The sequence below is a fragment of the Plectrocnemia conspersa genome, unplaced genomic scaffold (assembly GCF_051122295.1).
Source record: "Plectrocnemia conspersa isolate PC_06_02 unplaced genomic scaffold, ASM5112229v1 ptg000012l, whole genome shotgun sequence".
Taxonomy (NCBI): Eukaryota; Metazoa; Arthropoda; class Insecta; order Trichoptera; family Polycentropodidae; genus Plectrocnemia; species Plectrocnemia conspersa.
In genome coordinates, this window is record NW_028277176.1 from 4,883,015 (window position 1) to 4,901,475 (window position 18,461).

The window sequence follows — 18,461 nt, forward strand, 5'->3', positions numbered from 1 at the left end:
ACTTAAAGTAGTCTCTCTAAAACTTTTTATTTTGATACCCCAAAACAGTTTGTTCATATCCACAACAATTTCTTCATCTATATTTTACTTTGGTAAAAGATTTTCCAGACGCAAAAGTATCGAACCATCCTTCTATGGTTCCAGAGTTAATATATGATCGTTTTGAGGTACTGAGATAATTCCATTGAACTCGTTCCTATTTTCTGACCATTTTTTATATGTCATCTCCGTTGGTGATAAAAATACGATTGGTTTTAACAATTTAGTTTGTGCAATGTTTCTATTTTGAGTTGCTAAAGGAATGCCTATAAAATTATTTTTATATATAATATATATACATATGTATATACGTTTAAATAATTACCAGAATCATCTGAACCACCAAAATATAGATAATGTGTCCCTTTAGCTACTAGTCCATCACCATCTATAGTTTCATTCAAAGCTTCATTTACTCCAAAGTTATCATCATGTAATAATCTTCGATGTATCTATAAAATACATATATAATAAATATTAATTTATAACACCAAAAAATAAATAAGCTCGTGTATTTAATTTATGGAGCGTAGAGTTTTTAATGCAAGTGTAATATAACAGCTATATATTTACATTTATACGTTTGGCTTATTTAGGAAAATTTCATGCTCACCCACTTTTCGCTACAACGCCCAATTAGGAAGATTTGGAGGTGTAATAGTGTTTCTTATTTTTTTTTCGCTACATTTTTGTATTGCACGACCGTTAAAATTTGAATAATCAGCAGATCTGGCATCCTTACGACTTGTTGTTCCACTTGTTGACTTTGTCAATGTGCTATTAATAGAATGTATAAAAAATTATTAATTTTTATTAATTTTTAATACGACTTTCTCCGTTGTATTGTATGAAAAAATATACAACCTCAGATTGTTGAATCTATAAGCAATAAAAAAACTATGCGATCCATATCAAAATTAGGATTAAACGAACCATTATTTTAGTATGAGTTTATTTCAGGGCTGTGGAGTCGGAGTCGGAGTCGGAGTTGGAGTCGTGGAGTCGTGATGTTTTGGCCGGAGTTGGAGTCGGAGTCGGAGTCGTGAAAAATGAGCGACTCCGAGCATTTTTTTAAATTATGAAATTTTAAGAATTTTTAATTGCGTAATAATGAATGTGTATAGCGTATGAATATTAAACGTGTAGAAAAACACCAAAAATACCTGATAAAATTAAACTTTTTTGAGTCGGAGTCGAAGTCGGAGTCGGAGTCGGAGTGGAGTCGTGTCGTTGGTAAATATCAGAATCGGAGTCGGAGTCGTGTTTTTTTTAACGACTCCACAGCCTTGGTTTATTCATCCATATTATATGATAAATAAGGTTTTGCTTTACAGCTTAAATTTGGCATAATATTATTTTTTATTGCTACTTAGAATATACATAAATAAAATAAAAAAAATATTAAATCATATTTTTACCATATCCATTTGTATAATAATTAGTCTTTATCATATTACTTATATTACCATTTATACAAATTATATAATTAAAATTTAATATAAAATTAAAAATTCTGACCTGCGATTCGTACCGAGTACCTTTTGTAGAAATCTACAAAATAGGAACCACAGCGTCCAGACGAACTAAAACACAACGAATAAACCTCGTTGATTAATAAGTGCCTATTTAAAGTTATAGTTTCGGTAAAGGAATTTGCAGTGTTGCCAGCACTTGAAAGAAAAAGAATATATTATCTTATGTAAAAAAAATATAAAAATTTACTAATTTTAAACGGAGTTCCATTTTTAGATTTGTACACAAATTTATACTACCCTTTGAAAAATCAAGGGGGAGCTTACATAATTTACAATTAATCTGGTATGTGAAAGTAATATAACCTAACTATTTGTTACCATTTAGCAGTGTATAGTACTATTGTCAAAACAATAAGTATTGTCCCAATTAAAACATAATTATTATTAATCAGATTTTTTTATACATGTTACACATTTTATTTTTATATTTTTGAGTAATGTTATAAAGTAGTATCCCCTCAACATTTATAACCACGATTTTTATATTATTTAAGAGAAACATGATATGTGGTGCGTTTGCTCTTTTGTTTTTGCAGCGTTTGTGTAATATAAGTTGCTCAATCCTCGTGCATCAAAAGGTTGCTAAGGGTATATAGTTTCTAGAATTATTTTTTTGTCTGTGTGCGACTCACATTTAATAAAAAAGAGGAATAAAAAAAATATTTATTTTTACTCAAAATATGAGAAAAAATATTTTATTGATTATTTTAACCTTTTTAAATTTTAAAGAAGACAACATACATAAATTATCACACTATTTTATAGTGATTTTTGAGCGCTTATGTTTTAATAACATACTCGAGTGATTAAAAATACTTTATTAAACATATTTTAATTATATAAAATCTGCATGTATTACAAAAGTTCTTATTTCCATAGGAGCAAGTGTGATTTCGTATTTATTTGCGAATTTATTAGTTTCTTCGACATTGATAGGTTCAACTTCTTCTTCTTCATTCGACTTCCATTCGAATCTTTTTGCTTCGTCTTTCCATTGGTTTGCAGCCAAGAGAGTTTCTCTGACTGAATTTATCTTCATTCCAGTAAACAATTGATTCAGATCGACTGTTGCAGTGGACCCATTATAATCATTCGTTTGGAAAAAATTTTCTAGGCGGAGTAAAATAGACCTATCTTTCCATGGTTCCAAAGTCAAAATATGTACGTTTGCAGGCATTGAATTAACTCCACTAAACTATAAAAATAAATAATATAATAATGTAAATATAATATTTATGAATATTATTAAATTATCCTTACTTCGTTTCTGTTTTTAATCCATTGATCATAAGGCAAATTGTCAGCGGAAGACAAAAATATAGCTGGTTGTAAGAGGTTTTTTAATGCTAAGATTCTGCTAATACCTGCTCCTATTATACAAGTATAAGGTAAAATAACACGAATGTTTAAACTAGTTTTATAGTATTGGATTACATACCTGTTTTTTCTGCATCTCCAAACACAACGAAGTGTGTTCCTTTGGCAACCAGTCCAATTCCACTTATTGTCTCGTTCAATGGTTCACCGACTCCAAAAGCATCATCGTACAATAGCCTTCTATGAACCTGAGATATGTACAAATAAATTATATATAAATGTATTTATCAGTATTTTTTATTGCTCAAAACATACCATTATTTCAGCTTGACCATCATTGATAGAACCACCACCTTGTGCCCTGTCGTTTAATATAAACATCTCTCTATCTGATTTATCATCTTTGATCGATATCATTGACGTTATTGGATAATAATTTCCTGAAAAAAAATAACATTTAAAAATAAATTTCAGTTGAATAACATTAAATTTTGATAAGAATTGACTAGCACCTGCAACTGGTTCAACAATTTCCAAATTCCATGTGGGTCTTTTATTTCTTGTTCTCTTCAACATTTGTCTGCCATTAGAGTCAGTGTAAAAAACTCCATTGTTTTTAAAATCAGTTGTATAGCGCATAATAACTTCTTTTCCAATTGTATCACTGAAAGAATATATAATTAACATTCAATTTTGTACGCCTTTTTGTGAGTAATTAAGTTAACTTAGTTAGAATTTACGCCTTTCTCAATTCTTAGAATCATTAAAAAATATATAAAAACTTGGTTATTTAAGAAATTTATGACCTGATATTCAAATATTTAAAAATTATGTTTGTAGTATTGGTACATTTATAAAATTTCATTAAAAGTGATAGTACATGTAGCTGGTTGTTGCCAGTGAAGAATATACTGTAAATATCTTAGATTAACAAGCAATTCATATCCTTACCCAAAGATTAGATATGAGAAAAATATTGACAAGATTGGTGATGCATTTATTTAAAGTTGAATACTGTATGCAGATTTTTCATCAATATACCACTGAAATTATTAATAAAATTATAGTTATTGATAAAATGTACCAAAAATAAATCATTAGTCAATAAAGTAAGAAATAATGGCATAAAGATTCTTCTTCACCATAGAAGTTAATTTTATCTGCGGGTACGATTATTATTTTCTTATATGTAAATATCTCAATTTCTAAAGGGTAGAAAAATAAAAGGCAAATACAACACGATAAAAATATTACTTAAGGGAAGTCATATAAACATTAACACGATATAAATATTACTTAAGGGTAGTCATATAAACATTATTAATAACTTACTCTACAGGTATAGGTCCAACTAGCCATTCAAATTCAATGTGTTGCTCATTTTTATACAATCGAATTACTTGAGTGGCCCAATTTGAAAAGCTCTGATGAATTTCTTGCACTTTTTGACCCTAAAATAAATTATGAAAAAATGTATAAATCTCCATATAATGATAAAACTATATATGCTATCAATAAATACTTTGAATATTGTATTGATTGGTTTATCTGTAAGCTTGATAGGCTCTGAACCATTTGGACGGAATATGTAAGCACCAGAAGCTCTAAAATTATTTTAATTGCATATTAAAATATGTGTTTATTTGCTTATTATTATTTATAATAACCTATCATCGAAATTCGCATTAAATCCCTTCATTCCTTTATAGTACATCATTTCTTGAGAAAATGGTATTTGTGTTTGGGTGCCATTTTTGGCAATTGTGACACTGTCGATTAATCCAGTTGTTGAATCCAAATGTACAGTTAAAAACTGTAATTTTAATTATCATAAATAAAAATCACATAATTAATAAATATTAAGATGAAATCTTACTCCATTAGTGATTGATAGATCAGCATCGTTTGCTTCTGATTTTATTTCTACATCATCTGAAATATCTTAAAGTATATGTATAAAAAAAAATATTTTTGAATTTATTGATATTGAAAGTAAAGTAAACAAACCGGCATCTTTTGGAAAAGAGATTGTCAATCTATGGTTGTTATTCGATGTTCTATCCAACGATCTGACAACCTGTTATATATAAACGTTGATCATTTGATATAACTATTACGTTTATTTTGCTATTTATATTATATACCTTATGTACAGGACGATTCTCTTCTTTGATATTATTATCTATTTCGGTTACATAATATGATTTATAACCTAAAGCTGGTAAGCTTAAAGCTTGGAACAATAATTCAGCAGTAGCATCTATGTTATTATCATATGATTGTCTTTTCAAAGAATCTACATCGACTGGTACTATTTCAGATTTTAAGACCATTCCTAAAGTAAAGAAAAATATATAATAATGTTTATTTAATAAATATAATTTATATATTTTAAAATATATACCAGATCCATCTTTGATGATATATTCTCGACCTGTGACTGGTAATTTTATGTAATGATTTAATTCATGACCTAACGGGTTATATACGGTAATCTATAAATTACATAAATATTACTTTAAGCATATATTATAATAAAACGTATATCTAAGATAAGCTTACAATGAATTTTTTAGACGATTCTGTAATTTCACATACAGTTTCGTTTAATTTACACATGCTCATCGTTAATTCTTGTTTATTTTTGTTATTGCTCATAAGTTCGCTGTAAAATATCGTACTATTAAAACTCTTATCAATTAATTTATTAATTTTTAACATGTAAATTAAGTACTTGAGAGCAATATAAGTGACGTTTAGGCAATCGACAATGCCTTCTTCTAAAATTCTAGCGTAATCATCGGCCACGTGTTGTTTTTCAGTACCAGTAATCGCATCATGATGTTGAAAAATACCTATTATTAACATGATTTATTATCGATATTATTAATTAAATAAACTAAAACACTAACCCATAGCGGATCTAAGCATGTCCAAATCGACTTTGTTTCTATTGTCTAAATTGGTCATGGCGTATAATTGTTTACAGACCTATAATACAATAATTTAATAACATTATCGATTATTTATATTGATGTATACTCAGCTATCGCATGTTTACTTGTAATAAATTATTTCCTCTCCTTTCAAAATATTTACTAGTGGGCCTTGAAGTGAAGTAGCCAGTCCAGTAGGCGTGAGGGTCCGAAGCATAAGGGAAAAAATCATCAACCTTTTGCGACCAAGTTTTCTTCGAGTCATGTAAAGACTTTATATAACAACCGGGAGTCGAGTAAATGAGTTTCATTCTAGGTTCACGCTCATTCACGTATCTGTAAAAAAATAATTTTAGATTTTAATACGTTGAAATAATAGTTGTTTATTAAGTACAATGACTCACTTTATCAATTTGTCTAAGTTTTTGTACCAAACTTGAGCGTCTTGGTATGAGAAATCATCGCCCATTGTTACTATTAAATTGTTGGTTTTTTGTGCTTTACTTTGTCTATCAATATAATCGACGAATTTTTTTACCTGTGAAAAAAAATATGAGAGATGTAAAAAATATTTAAGAATATTTATCTAAATAGAAAAAAAATATACGCACTAATCTATCAACGTTGTATTCAGGGCTTTTGATGTCATCGATGAAAGGCTCATCCGCGCATACTATATCAAAGCAAAAACCTGGTGGTGGTTGATATGTGTTGTACATGATTCCCGTTAAAAGATCAGATTGTTTTCCTATAAATAAAAATCATTATAAACTTATTTTAATATAGAAATTATATTTACGTTATATTATATATTAATAGTAATTATTCACCTAGATCGTCACTCCCTCTCCACAGCATCTCCAAATCTTTGTCTTTAACTCTTCGACTCCTATCTTGATAATCCACTCTACCCATTAATAAGCCATCAAAACCAGATAAAGCCCACATGTTTGCCAATTCTCTGGAATGTCCAAAAGGATCAATTTGCCATCCAGCAATAGGACGACCACATCTTCCAAAAGTATCATTCAAGACCCTATAATAAACATTAAATCATTATGATTTTATTCTTGAGAGCTTCAACTACCTGCACATTTTGCTTATAATTATAAAGTCATTTAAACAAACATTTTGAACAAATGAAAACATGTCTAAAAAGTAATGATACACACAGTATTTTTCACAACAAAAAAAGATAGATTTCGTAACTGAAAATATGCATTCTTTATTGAAATTATTTTACGGGAAACTAAATAGTACTTCCATTACATCCCTTACATCATTTATAAGTAGCATTGAAAAACTAATCTTTGTTTGGAAAGGACGCGCGCTAGACAACAGATTCTACCCTGCGCATAATACTATTGTTCTTCTACCCTAAGGTTACCCATCGCTGGTGTGACTATAAAAACCGTTTCTATTTAAATACGTGAACACATTTTATAGGTGTGTACAAAAAGCGATGCAGTTGACTCGCAAACATCCTCATCTGCGATTCGATAAAACTGTCACGAATCAGAATTATAAAAGAACTAAAGTATTATTCCAAGCGGTGAGAAACGTAGAAGACACAGAGTCACAACAACAGAGACTGCATCAAAAATAAATCACAGCTGACAATAATACAACTCGCCAGCGAAGACTCTCCGACTTCCAACATCTGCCATTTCAAATCCACTATTTTATAGCGGCATCCAAGTTGTAATTTATATATGTTTATAAAATAAACTATTTGATTACCTAAGTCCCCAAGTTAGTTGATCGAGTACACTGTGATAATGCGTAGCAGCTTCGTCGTTCATTGACCAAGCACCTCCAGCAAATTCCAATCTGCCTTCAGATACCAATCGTTTTACCAGATGACGCCTGTGATCTGTTTGTTCTGACCACCAACGACTGAAGAAAGATGTTTCTACGTAGACGAATCTAATAATTAAAAATGATTATGTATGTATGTACTTGATAGCTTAAAAGTAAGAAACAGCCGTTAAAATCATTAAACATAATGCTATTAAAAATTATTAAAAGAAAAACGTTAGAATAATTCGTTACAACAGAGTCAACATAATCAACAAGTGCATACTAAGTAAGTGGTGAGACAACAGACTGAAATCAGTACTAATAATATTAATTTTAAATTGATATTAAAGCTGACAATCAATATATTGCACTATGCAGATATTATTCCTCACCTTATATCTGTTGACATAGAAATGAATAGCAAAATTGTATTGTAAAGATATAAAATAAATTAATATACCTTCTGACAGGATCCTTTAGGAGTTCATCAATCACAGAATCAATGATGTATTGCACGCCTGCCTTTTGAATATTGCTTCTGCCTAAAAGTATTTATATTTCATTAAATTGTATTTTAATTATATTTAATATAATTATTATAATCACTCACTTCCAAAATAATACTGATCGACAGTTTTCAACCAACCAACATCATCATGGGTATGTGGAACAATATGAACATTTAAAACATCTTCACTCGTAGGATGGCAAGACTGTTAATAATAAATAGTAATAATTACAGATTAAGGCTTTTGTACAATATCGCTTTTATGAACCAGTTTGTGATTTGAACAACCAGTTTTACCGCTGATAATAGTGTATATTTTTAGGTTAGCAAGAAGTTGTTGAAATGTATAATAATTATAATTATATACTTACATCATATCCGCAGGTTGGATTTTCAGAATCGCCATCAAATCTATAACCAAAATCTTCAGGTCTAGCGGCGACCAGATATATAATCGTACTTAGAATCAGAAGTAGAACATTCATTGTGAAGTTAATCTATTGAAGTGATAAATTGTGTTATAGTAAAATATTTTAAGAATTCTATACACGAACTTTATGTTCTATTTAGATAGTAAAACTGTGTTTCGCGTTAGTATTTAAAATACATAAGAATTGCAATAAAATAAATACTTTTGGGAAAGTATTTGAAGACAAATACAGTTTTTGTTACTGTGGTAATGCGAATACAAGCAATGAAAGGTATTGTATAGGTAAAAAAATATATAATTTATTATATTTAACCGCAAACACGGATATCTTAATAATTAAAATATGTGTATAAATTGCATATATAATCAACATTTACTACTAGTTCTTAACTTAAATAAAAAAGATATATTAAAATTTATTTTAATATTCTATTTCTAAAAATTTTCACTGTTAAATTACAGTTTTCAACTGAGTATGATAATCGCTATGACTTTCCAAAGAGTATTGAAATTATCTTTTACCAGATTAACTTTAGATATTTAAGTATTTATGTGTAAATAATAATACACATACAATATAAAATAAATTGAAAATTTGACAAATAGAGTTTTTATTATTGATTTAATACATGCTTAATATTGAACTCAAAATTCAATTAAACAAAAAAGTTTACTCAGAACTTTTACTAGGTTAAAGAAAGGTATGCTTACTTACAAGTTCTTACAAATGTAACAGTTCTCAACACAAATGTTTTAAATTGTGTGTCGCGACATTTGTTAACTAAATTAAAAGATTGACCCACAATTACTCTACACGACTGACGTACGTAAGGGTTACTGATTAGTTTATATACTTTTATATGTTGATTAGTATGAACTCGACGTTACGAGTCTTGATATGTCTATATAACGGCACTACACTTTTATTTATATTTTATAGTAATATAATTATATAATAATTGCAAATATACATTATTGACGCAAAAAATAGTATAAATACCGATTTTAATCTTTTCACAACGAACATGACAAATTTTTGATATTTTATTGACATGAGTTGACATTGCTTGTTTAACAGTATCATATTTTTATGATTTATTCTGAATATTATAACAATCAAGTAATTATTATCATTAATATATAAACTATGTATCGATTGAATCAATCGTGTGATAAATTTCTTGATTAGTTATGTAAAAACATATTAATTTCTGTATATATTTATTTATTAATTAGTTATACTTTTTTATAAATATTGAACATGTAAAATAAATGTTTTAATTTCGGTTGCTTTTAATACAATTTCAAAATGATTTATTCTTAGAATTTTAAAATTTAGATCATCTTCATATTGTTTCCTCCTATGTCTCTTATTAAATTTATTAATACCATCTACACTGTATTTTCGATTGAAATTGTCAACCATTTTATCAGCTAAAGACCAGCGAAGCCTAGAACTTTCATTCTTCCATTGATTAGCACTTAAAGTAGTCTCTCTAAAACTTTTTATTTTGATACCCCAAAACAGTTTGTTCATATCCACAACAATTTCTTCATCTATATTTGACTTTGGTAAAAGATTTTCCAGACGCAAAAGTATCGAACCATCCTTCCATGGCTCCAGAGTTAATATATGAACGTTTTGAGGTACTGAGATAATTCCACTGAACTCGTTCCTATTTTCTGACCATTTTTCATATGTCATCTCCGTTGGTGATAAAAATACGATTGGTTTTAACAATTTAGTTTGTGCAATGTTTCTACTTTGAGTTGCTAAAGGAATGCCTGTAAAATTATTTTTATATATAATATATATACATATGTATATAAGTTTAAATACTTACCAGAATCATCTGAACCACCAAAATATAGATAATGTGTCCCTTTAGCTACTAGTCCATCACCATCTATAGTTTCATTCAAAGCTTCATTTACTCCAAGGTTATCATCATGTAATAATCTTCGATGTATCTATAAAATACATATATAATAAATATTCATTTAACGCCTGAAAAAATAAATAACCTCACCATTAATTCTATTTCTCCGTTATTTAAAGAAGCGACTCCCTGAGCTCTATCTGTCATGATAAATAGTTCATTGTCTGTTGCTTCATCTTTTATTGATGCCATTGAAGTCACAGGATAAAAATTGCCTACGATTATAGGTGCCATATAAATGTTATATATATTTTAGATGCTATTTATATAATTAATACCTGATACATTTTCCTTCGTATTAAATCTCCACATGGGTCTCTTGTTCTTTATCCTCTTCAACATTTGTCTGCCATTTGAGTCTGTGAAAAGTATTCCATTTGTGACAAAATTGGTCGTGAACCGCGACACTATCTCTTTACCTCTACTATCTCTAAAATACATAGTTATTGCATATATAAAAATATCAATAAATGTATATATTTATTATAATTTACTTTATTGGAATAGGCCCTATGAGCCATTCAAATTGTACATTAGAATCTCCCTTATAGACTCTTATGACTTGAGTTGCCCAACTCGTAAACTTCTGATGAACTTCTTCAAAATTTTCCCCCTATATAAATTAAATTAAGTTTAATTATATATTATATGTTAAAATAATACAATATTAATTACTTTGTGGAACGTATTTTCCGGTTTTTCGGTCAGTGGTAGTGCGTTAGCTTGCACTGGTCTGAATACATATGCACCTGATGCCCTAAAATATATATTTTTATTATATAATAATAAGCACGAGTCAGCATATTTTACGAGCATACCTATCATTGATATATTCATTAGAACCAGACATCGCTTCATAATACATAAGTTCTTGTCTCAACGGAATCGTAACAGGAACTATTGTATCATACGTGATACTTTTCACATATCCAGAATCATCAAAATTTACTGTTAGTAACTTAAATTATAATAAATTATTACCTAATTTATGTAACTGTATTTTTTTAATATTTATATTATAATATATTACATCGTTTTTTATGGTGTTTTCTAAACTTTGATTGAATTTTTCATAAGCCATTTCATTCAATGTTACATAATATGATTTATATCCTAAAGGTGGTATGCTTGTGGCTTTGAACAGTAATTGATTTTTGACCTTCGGTTTTATAGATTTAATCCTAGAGAAGAGATCTTCTTTTTCTATTGGCATAATTTCAGGTTTTGTGTAAGCACCCAGTTCGTCTATTACGTTGTAATTATCTCCGACTACAGGCAATCGAACGTAATGATCTATTTCACGCGATAAAGGATTATAAAGAGTGATCTAAAAAAATATTATATAAGTAATTATATAAATTATTCTTATGATCATATAGATCGATTATTAACTGTAAAAGTTGGAAACTCTTCTGTGATAGAGCATCTTGTTTCGTTCAACTGACATATGTCCATAGATAAAGATTTTTCGGTCGTGATTTTCATCTTTGATTTGTCTTTGTATGTCATTAAATTACTAAAATACATTTATTAATATTTATTAAACTATATTTTAAATATAAAAAAATTATACACACTTTAAAGCATTTTTAACTAGAATCTGACAATCGCTTATACCCTCAGATAAAATTCTAGCATAATCGTTAGCCACGTGTTGTTTTGCAGTTCCAGTTATAGCATCATGATGTTGGAAAATTCCTAAAAGATAATTTAAAATATTCTTCGACTCATGTTTATATAAAATTTATTCAAGAAACAATTTAACACTTACCCATAGCTGATCTTAGCGTATCTAATCTATATTGATCTGTGCTCCGTAAGTCTGCAAGAACAAATAGTTGCTTGCATATCTATTGAATAAATTTGCTCAATGTTAATATTCATAGTTGATTAATTAATTCACATGATTCACCTGTAACATAGTGTTACTCCTTCTCTCTAGATATTTACTGCTAGGCCTTGAAGTATAGTAACCAGTCCAAAAAGAGTGCTCGTCAGAAGCGTATGGAAAAAAGTCATCTTGTTTTGTTGGCCATTTTAAATTGGATTCATGCAGAGATTTAAGATAACAAGTTGGCGATGAATACATGACCCTAACTGACGGCTCTCTTTGATTAATATATCTATAAATAATAATATTTATTACTTCTTCTTAATAAAGTAAAATGCGACAGGTATATAAATTATATTTACTTTATTAATTTATTCATGTTATCGAACCAAATATCGGCATTTTGGTATGCAAAATCATCACCCATTGTTATCATAAGTTGACTTGAATTATAAGCGTTGGCTTGCGTCGTAACAAACGATACAAATTTACTGATCTAAAAGAAGCATACATATTTAAAATGCGCGCTCTTATGTGTGACGCGTAGAGATGTTCCACGATGATGAAATAGGGATGTGCTTACTGGCGTTTTGTAATCACTCAGTTTGACTCAGAAAATATTTTATTAAATTTAGCTCGGTTTTGGGTTTTGGTAAATCAAAATACTTTTACATATTGGCATATGTAAATAATACTAATTTTTTTTATTATTATAAATTGCATTATACATTACCTTTTCGTCGACATTATAATTAGGGCTTTCCAAATCGTCTATTATAGGTTCGTCCGAGCACAGTATATCAAAACAAAACCCATTTGGTGGAGAATATCCGTTGTATAATACTCCAGTGAATAAGTCAGATTCAGAACCTAATTTTTAGTAAATAAAAAAAAAATTAATAAAAAAAATATATTTTTTTAGTATACTTTTTAAAATCATTGTGGAGCATATAGTCTTATTAAATAAATATTAAAAAATGAAAGAAATATCCTTTCATATACTGATATTTCACAATAAAAATATATAATTTTCTTAACTAATGATTTTGCATTTTATTAAACTTAAATTGGGGTTCAGAAATACAAACTTAAAAAATAAAATTATAATTTAAAGGAATAATACACTGCATCAAATAAAAATTAGTAACATGCAAATTTAATAAAAATCATTCTGAACATTTTTACTTTTGCGTTTCAAAAAATATGTTTTTATTGTTGATATAACATCGTAAGTGTAGGAGTTCCAACCACCTGAACAATTAACTATGAGGTCATTCTAACGAGAAATTCGAACGTATAAAAGTAATACCAACTCGTATCGAAAGTTAGGAATTTAAAAATAGGATAATAGAGCACAATCATTCATAAGTTCAGAAAAAACTATTTTTATGTAAAAAGGATGCGCGATATGCGTTCTACACTGCGCAAAAATGACTATTGTCATTTACCTCCTTGTTAACAATCGCTTGCTGTCTCGAATTCGCAATTTAAAAAATGTGATTTTTGGTCACAAGGCAGACGATCATTGGCAGTTAGAAGAAAGGCAAATAGGAGAGAGATATATATAAAAGCAAATGGAGGCCGAACGAAGATGCTTTTACGACTAAACCCCAGAAATACAGCAAGAGAGATATCAGCGAATCGTTTAGAATTATTAAAATAGATCAGTAAACAATAATTCAACTCGACACTTCAGACAAAACCAGCTATTTCTACTCTACCATCTGATAATGAAAGCTACATTTTCAATATATGTAGTATATGCGCTTATTTAAATAAACAATTATATAGGCTTAATTAAATAATCTGGAACCAGATTTTCCGGGGTCTATTTTGGCAGGTCACATCAATTTGGGCTCAAAACTCAAAACAAGTATGGATTTTTTTTATAACAAAATAGCTTAGATTCTCTCTCTATCTTATTTTAGAATTTTATTTTTATGTATGTAGCATTAAAATGTCAGCCATTAAATTCGTTGTTAAGACCAAGTTGTGAGTATAAAAGGCTAGGGCCAAAAAACGAGGTTATCGGCCAGCAATATCGCCTAATTTAAAAAGTTTAATCGACGGTCTTGACTATGATTTCTTCGCCTTTGGAAGCCAAACTGATAAATACTACAAATTGCTTAAGCTTTATCGAAACATTCCAAGATGAGCCGAGATGTAGATTTAATTATGTAGTATTAAAAATGATCTATTATGTTACTTGTTACGATCAAATTGTAAATATACTGGTGAAGGCAAGAAAAAATGTTAACGGCTATTAAGTGCACGGTCGGAATCGGCACTATTATTTTCTGATCGTATAATAAATGTTAAAAAAAAACTTGGTAAATATCACATTAATATTATGTGTTATATGTGAGTATATAAATCACAATTTAAAATAATAAAAAAACTATTTAAATATTTAAAAGATTTTTTATATTTCAAAAAATTATAAATTAACCATTTTAAAAAATTATAAATTATAAATTAGCGCTGTTTTTAATATGTTAATAAATAAGTTTTTTATGCATAAACTTATCCCATTATTTTATAAAATATATAATGAACATATCAATTTATATACTCCTATTTTTTAATTCATAAAAAATGTAAATTTTTACCATAAAAAATACGATAAATCGAGAATTAGAAACAGCAATAATTATTTGAAAAATATTTAATTTAATATATCTACTAATGTTTTTAAACAAACCGCAAAAGATGTCGTTAGATAAAGGTTTTAATATTCCGTTCAAACAATTTTCAACTTTAAAATATATGGAACAACTGTGATATAAGGTTCAAAAATTTATGACGGCTAAGTCCGTCATCCGCTCCTGAGGCTTGCTCACCATGACGGATGGAGCAGTGAAAAGGGCAATCCAGTGACTTTTCATTGAACAAATTATAATGGATAGTTTAGAGAGAAATTATTTTATTATTCAACCTTTTTTGTTTAATAAAACATTTTAAAACTTGCCTTTAATTATTCCCCTACAAGTAAGTAATGTGACACTAGACTGAAATTAAAGTATGTAAATCACAGACATCTATTTTATTCATTAAAAGCTATTGTCACAGCTTGCAATCAATAGATGTCACTATGTACGACCTAACTTGATTTTCTTTTAATTATTCATCACGATATTCATTCGTGAGAATAGGAAAATCTAGGAAATATTAAACTGTGATGATTGATGATGATGGATATTATGAATATAAAACCATACCTATATCATCGCTTCCTCTCCAGATCATTTCCATTTCTTTATCCTTCATTCTCCTATCTTTATCTTCATAATCAATTCTCCCTAAAAACAATCCATCATATCCTGACAAAGCAAAAATGTCAGCCATCTCCCTAGAATGACCAAATGTATCGATTTGCCATCCAACTTTTGGACGTCCGCATTCTCCAAATGTATCATTGAGTGCTCTGAAATGAATAGATCATACTTTTAACTTGAACCTTTAAGCTAATCTGATAAAACACACCTTAAACCCCAAGTCAATTGATCTACAACACTTTGATAATGAGTTGACGCTTCATCGTTCATAGTCCAACCTCCACCGACAAACTCTAATCTTCCTTGAGATACCAATTGCTTCACTTGCTTCCTCTTCTTTGAGGTCTGTTCCGACCACCAACGTTGAAAGAAATATGTCTCTGCGTATACAAATCTATAAAAAAATGAAATATAATAATAATACTGTAGGCATTAATATTGTAAATAAAAATATTACCGCCTAGAAGGATCTTTCATCAAAGCGTCTACGACAGAATCTAGGATGTATTGTACACCAGCTACTTGTGTTTTAATATTGCCTATACAATTATATTTATTATAATAATAAATTAAATAAATTGATATTTTAAATTATTAAAAGCTCACTTCCGTAATAATATTGATCGACAGTTTTCAACCAACCGACGTCATTGTGTGAATGTGCTATTAGATGAACATTTATTACATCTCTAGCAGTGAGATGACAAGCCTGAAAATTTTCAAACATATATAAAATCAGATTAAAATAAATTGAATAAATAATTATAATACTTACATCATAACCACACATGGACACGTAGTCTTTTTTATAAAATGTTTCATCACTTTCTTCAAAATTCTCATCAGAAGTCTTTGGTTTGACAATATTATTACTTATTGTCTCTATAGAGGATATAGAAATGGCTAATAGAATCACAAATTTCTTCATCACCCTTAAAATATGTTTATAATGTGTTAATCATATTTGTGTGATAACTTTTAAAGCCTAAAGCAGTTGAAAATATAGTTTTGATTATTAAACAAACTTACATTTTTATATAGTGTTTTGATCTACTGTCGTGTGATGCTGTTGAGTGATCAATCTGTTTTGATCTAAATTGCACAAATGCAAATATTACCTTATCAATAATATTTATTATTTATTCTTAATAATATGTGCATATTTTTCGTGTCAGTTGTTTTCAAACTTAACTAAATATTTACAATAATTTATGTGTGCTAAATAAATAATGTATAAATATATTGATAATGTTTTTTTATGTCAAGAATATCATTAGTATGAATAATATATTTATTCAAAGGCATTTTTATACATAGTTATAATGATTTTTATTATAGGTAAATATATATTTGATAAATATTTTTTACTAATCAATTATTGTTGCAATTTACTTTTTATTGTAACGATTAAAAATTTAAATAATGGTCTTAAAAGTACAGTATCTAAATATATGTGCTATAGTATAAAACTGCAACTCATTAATTTAAAAATAATTATTATTATAAAAATGTTTATTTCCTATTTATTTCGATTATCATAAATTATCATATTGTTACGTTTTACTAGTCGAAAATATTTGCTGTGAAATAAATTTTCAAGCATAATATACAATTTAAGCTATAAAAACAGACACATGTTAAATATTAAAAAGAATAGTTGTAATTATTATACATGTTACTGTAATTAATAAAACACGTATCAAGTATATGTATGTTTAAAGAAAAATGATAATAATATTTTAAATATTATTTTATTATTATTATAATTATATAATATTGAATCACTGATAACACTCAAATAAGGTCACATACTTCAATATATGATAGATATCAAACATAATTACATAAACATGTATTAAAATATTTTATTTATAATATGTACTTTTATTGTACTGATGTGAGTACAAGCCATTTGTTAACCATGGTTAAAAATTTTTGGCTCACCATTTTCACCGTTTGCTTAATTTTTTAAACTGGGAGTTTGAACAGGTTAAATTTGAATGAACAAAAACATGGATGATTTGGCAACCTTGCACTTATCGCTTCTGATCCTAATGTGCTGTATTTAGCAAATCCAGAATGGCCGTTGTGATGCATGTAGCTTCATCAAGACCTAACTTTGGGTTATGACACTTTTAACGCGTAAGATATAAGATTGGTACAACATTGGAATTCGACGATTAATTTGTGACGAAAAAAATAGCGTGTGCACAATTTTTCTTAGAGATTAAAGAATATCCATTTTATGGATTTATTGATGATCAATTAAGCGTCTCTGATTTACATCGTTATAACATCAGCATAAAATAAAAAAATTCGAAATAGGTATTTATTTATTCGCTCCTAATAATTATTATTGTATTAATGAATGGTAAACGAATGAAAAATTAATTCTCAAATCGCGAAAAAAAACGCGTCAAATTAAATATGGATTTAATATTCGACTTTTTATCGTTTTTAACGAATCCAGAAGCTAGCGCAAGAACATACTACCTTTGGTTTACGAAATGTAAACATCTACGAGTGATCGATCAGCGAGTGATTAATTACTTGCTGGCCGTCTCGAAGTGATTTACCTAGCTAGATCATATTTGTTCAGGATATAGGACCACATACTGCACATTGACAGCTTTACAACTACAGATGTATTCGGTTAATATATAATTTATGGCAATTATAAATTATTGATCAATACAATAAATTTAGGTTAAATAAAATACTAACAAGGAATAAAATTTATATTGTAATTACTTTTTAATTGAATGTAAGTCTTTAAGAAATAAGTTTATAAATTATATGCATAAAAAATATGAGGTTAAAAAAATAAATTGACAATACAAAACTAAAATC

At 28.2% G+C, this 18,461-nt stretch overlaps 2 protein-coding genes and 1 long non-coding RNA gene across 7 annotated transcripts; all 3 read right to left on the minus strand.

Annotated features, from left to right (window-relative positions):
• Positions 1-115: 115 nt before the first annotated feature.
• LOC148228029 (uncharacterized) lies at positions 116-1,622 on the minus strand. The gene is made up of 3 exons (XR_015811618.1): positions 1,558-1,622; positions 653-816; positions 116-491 (listed from the first exon to the last, which is right to left on the minus strand). It is a non-coding gene; the product is annotated as an uncharacterized LOC148228029 (long non-coding RNA).
• Positions 1,623-2,236: 614 nt separating this feature from the next.
• Positions 2,237-9,450, minus strand: LOC148228030 (lysosomal alpha-mannosidase-like). Of its 5 annotated transcripts, none has more exons than XM_088199719.1 (24): positions 9,277-9,450; positions 8,507-8,632; positions 8,238-8,340; positions 8,088-8,169; positions 7,568-7,753; positions 6,658-6,863; positions 6,439-6,575; positions 6,232-6,365; positions 5,953-6,163; positions 5,804-5,882; positions 5,626-5,746; positions 5,454-5,556; positions 5,296-5,386; positions 5,036-5,226; positions 4,899-4,968; positions 4,768-4,832; positions 4,559-4,704; positions 4,414-4,495; positions 4,224-4,342; positions 3,404-3,555; positions 3,207-3,331; positions 3,013-3,139; positions 2,835-2,944; positions 2,237-2,769 (listed from the first exon to the last, which is right to left on the minus strand). In XM_088199719.1, the coding sequence occupies exons 2-24, from the start codon at positions 8,618-8,620 to the stop codon at positions 2,410-2,412; spliced, it is 3,114 nt and encodes a 1,037-aa protein (XP_088055845.1). In that variant the 5' UTR covers positions 8,621-8,632; positions 9,277-9,450; the 3' UTR covers positions 2,237-2,409. The 5 variants fall into 5 exon arrangements, with proteins under 5 accessions (XP_088055845.1, XP_088055846.1, XP_088055844.1 ...); XM_088199720.1 differs by having other exon boundaries at positions 4,768-4,823; positions 9,281-9,424; XM_088199718.1 differs by having other exon boundaries at positions 9,281-9,424.
• Positions 9,451-9,649: 199 nt separating this feature from the next.
• On the minus strand, positions 9,650-16,771 carry LOC148228031 (lysosomal alpha-mannosidase-like). The gene is made up of 20 exons (XM_088199721.1): positions 16,641-16,771; positions 16,387-16,543; positions 16,218-16,320; positions 16,069-16,150; positions 15,820-16,005; positions 15,555-15,760; positions 13,070-13,206; positions 12,699-12,832; positions 12,418-12,628; positions 12,277-12,355; positions 12,083-12,203; positions 11,898-12,021; positions 11,536-11,832; positions 11,324-11,463; positions 11,181-11,262; positions 11,000-11,118; positions 10,784-10,935; positions 10,596-10,720; positions 10,410-10,536; positions 9,650-10,350 (listed from the first exon to the last, which is right to left on the minus strand). Coding segments are annotated over exons 1-20 (3,123 nt in total). The 5' UTR covers positions 16,643-16,771; the 3' UTR covers positions 9,650-9,811.
• Positions 16,772-18,461: the final 1,690 nt, after the last annotated feature.

Coding starts and splice junctions, on each gene's coding strand:
- LOC148228030 (XM_088199716.1), bottom strand. CDS start 8,620: ATGAATGTTCTACTTCTGATTCTAAGTACGATTATATATCTGGTCGCC. Junction 6,576..6,657: donor GAGAGGGAGTGACGATCTAG/GTGAATAATTAC, acceptor TTTTATTTATAG/GAAAACAATCTGATCTTTTA. Junction 3,332..3,403: donor AATTGTTGAACCAGTTGCAG/GTGCTAGTCAAT, acceptor ATTTTTTTTCAG/GAAATTATTATCCAATAACG.
- LOC148228031 (XM_088199721.1), bottom strand. Junction 12,356..12,417: donor GGAGTAACACTATGTTACAG/GTGAATCATGTG, acceptor TTTATTCAATAG/ATATGCAAGCAACTATTTGT. Junction 10,537..10,595: donor ACGGAGAAATAGAATTAATG/GTGAGGTTATTT, acceptor TGTATTTTATAG/ATACATCGAAGATTATTACA.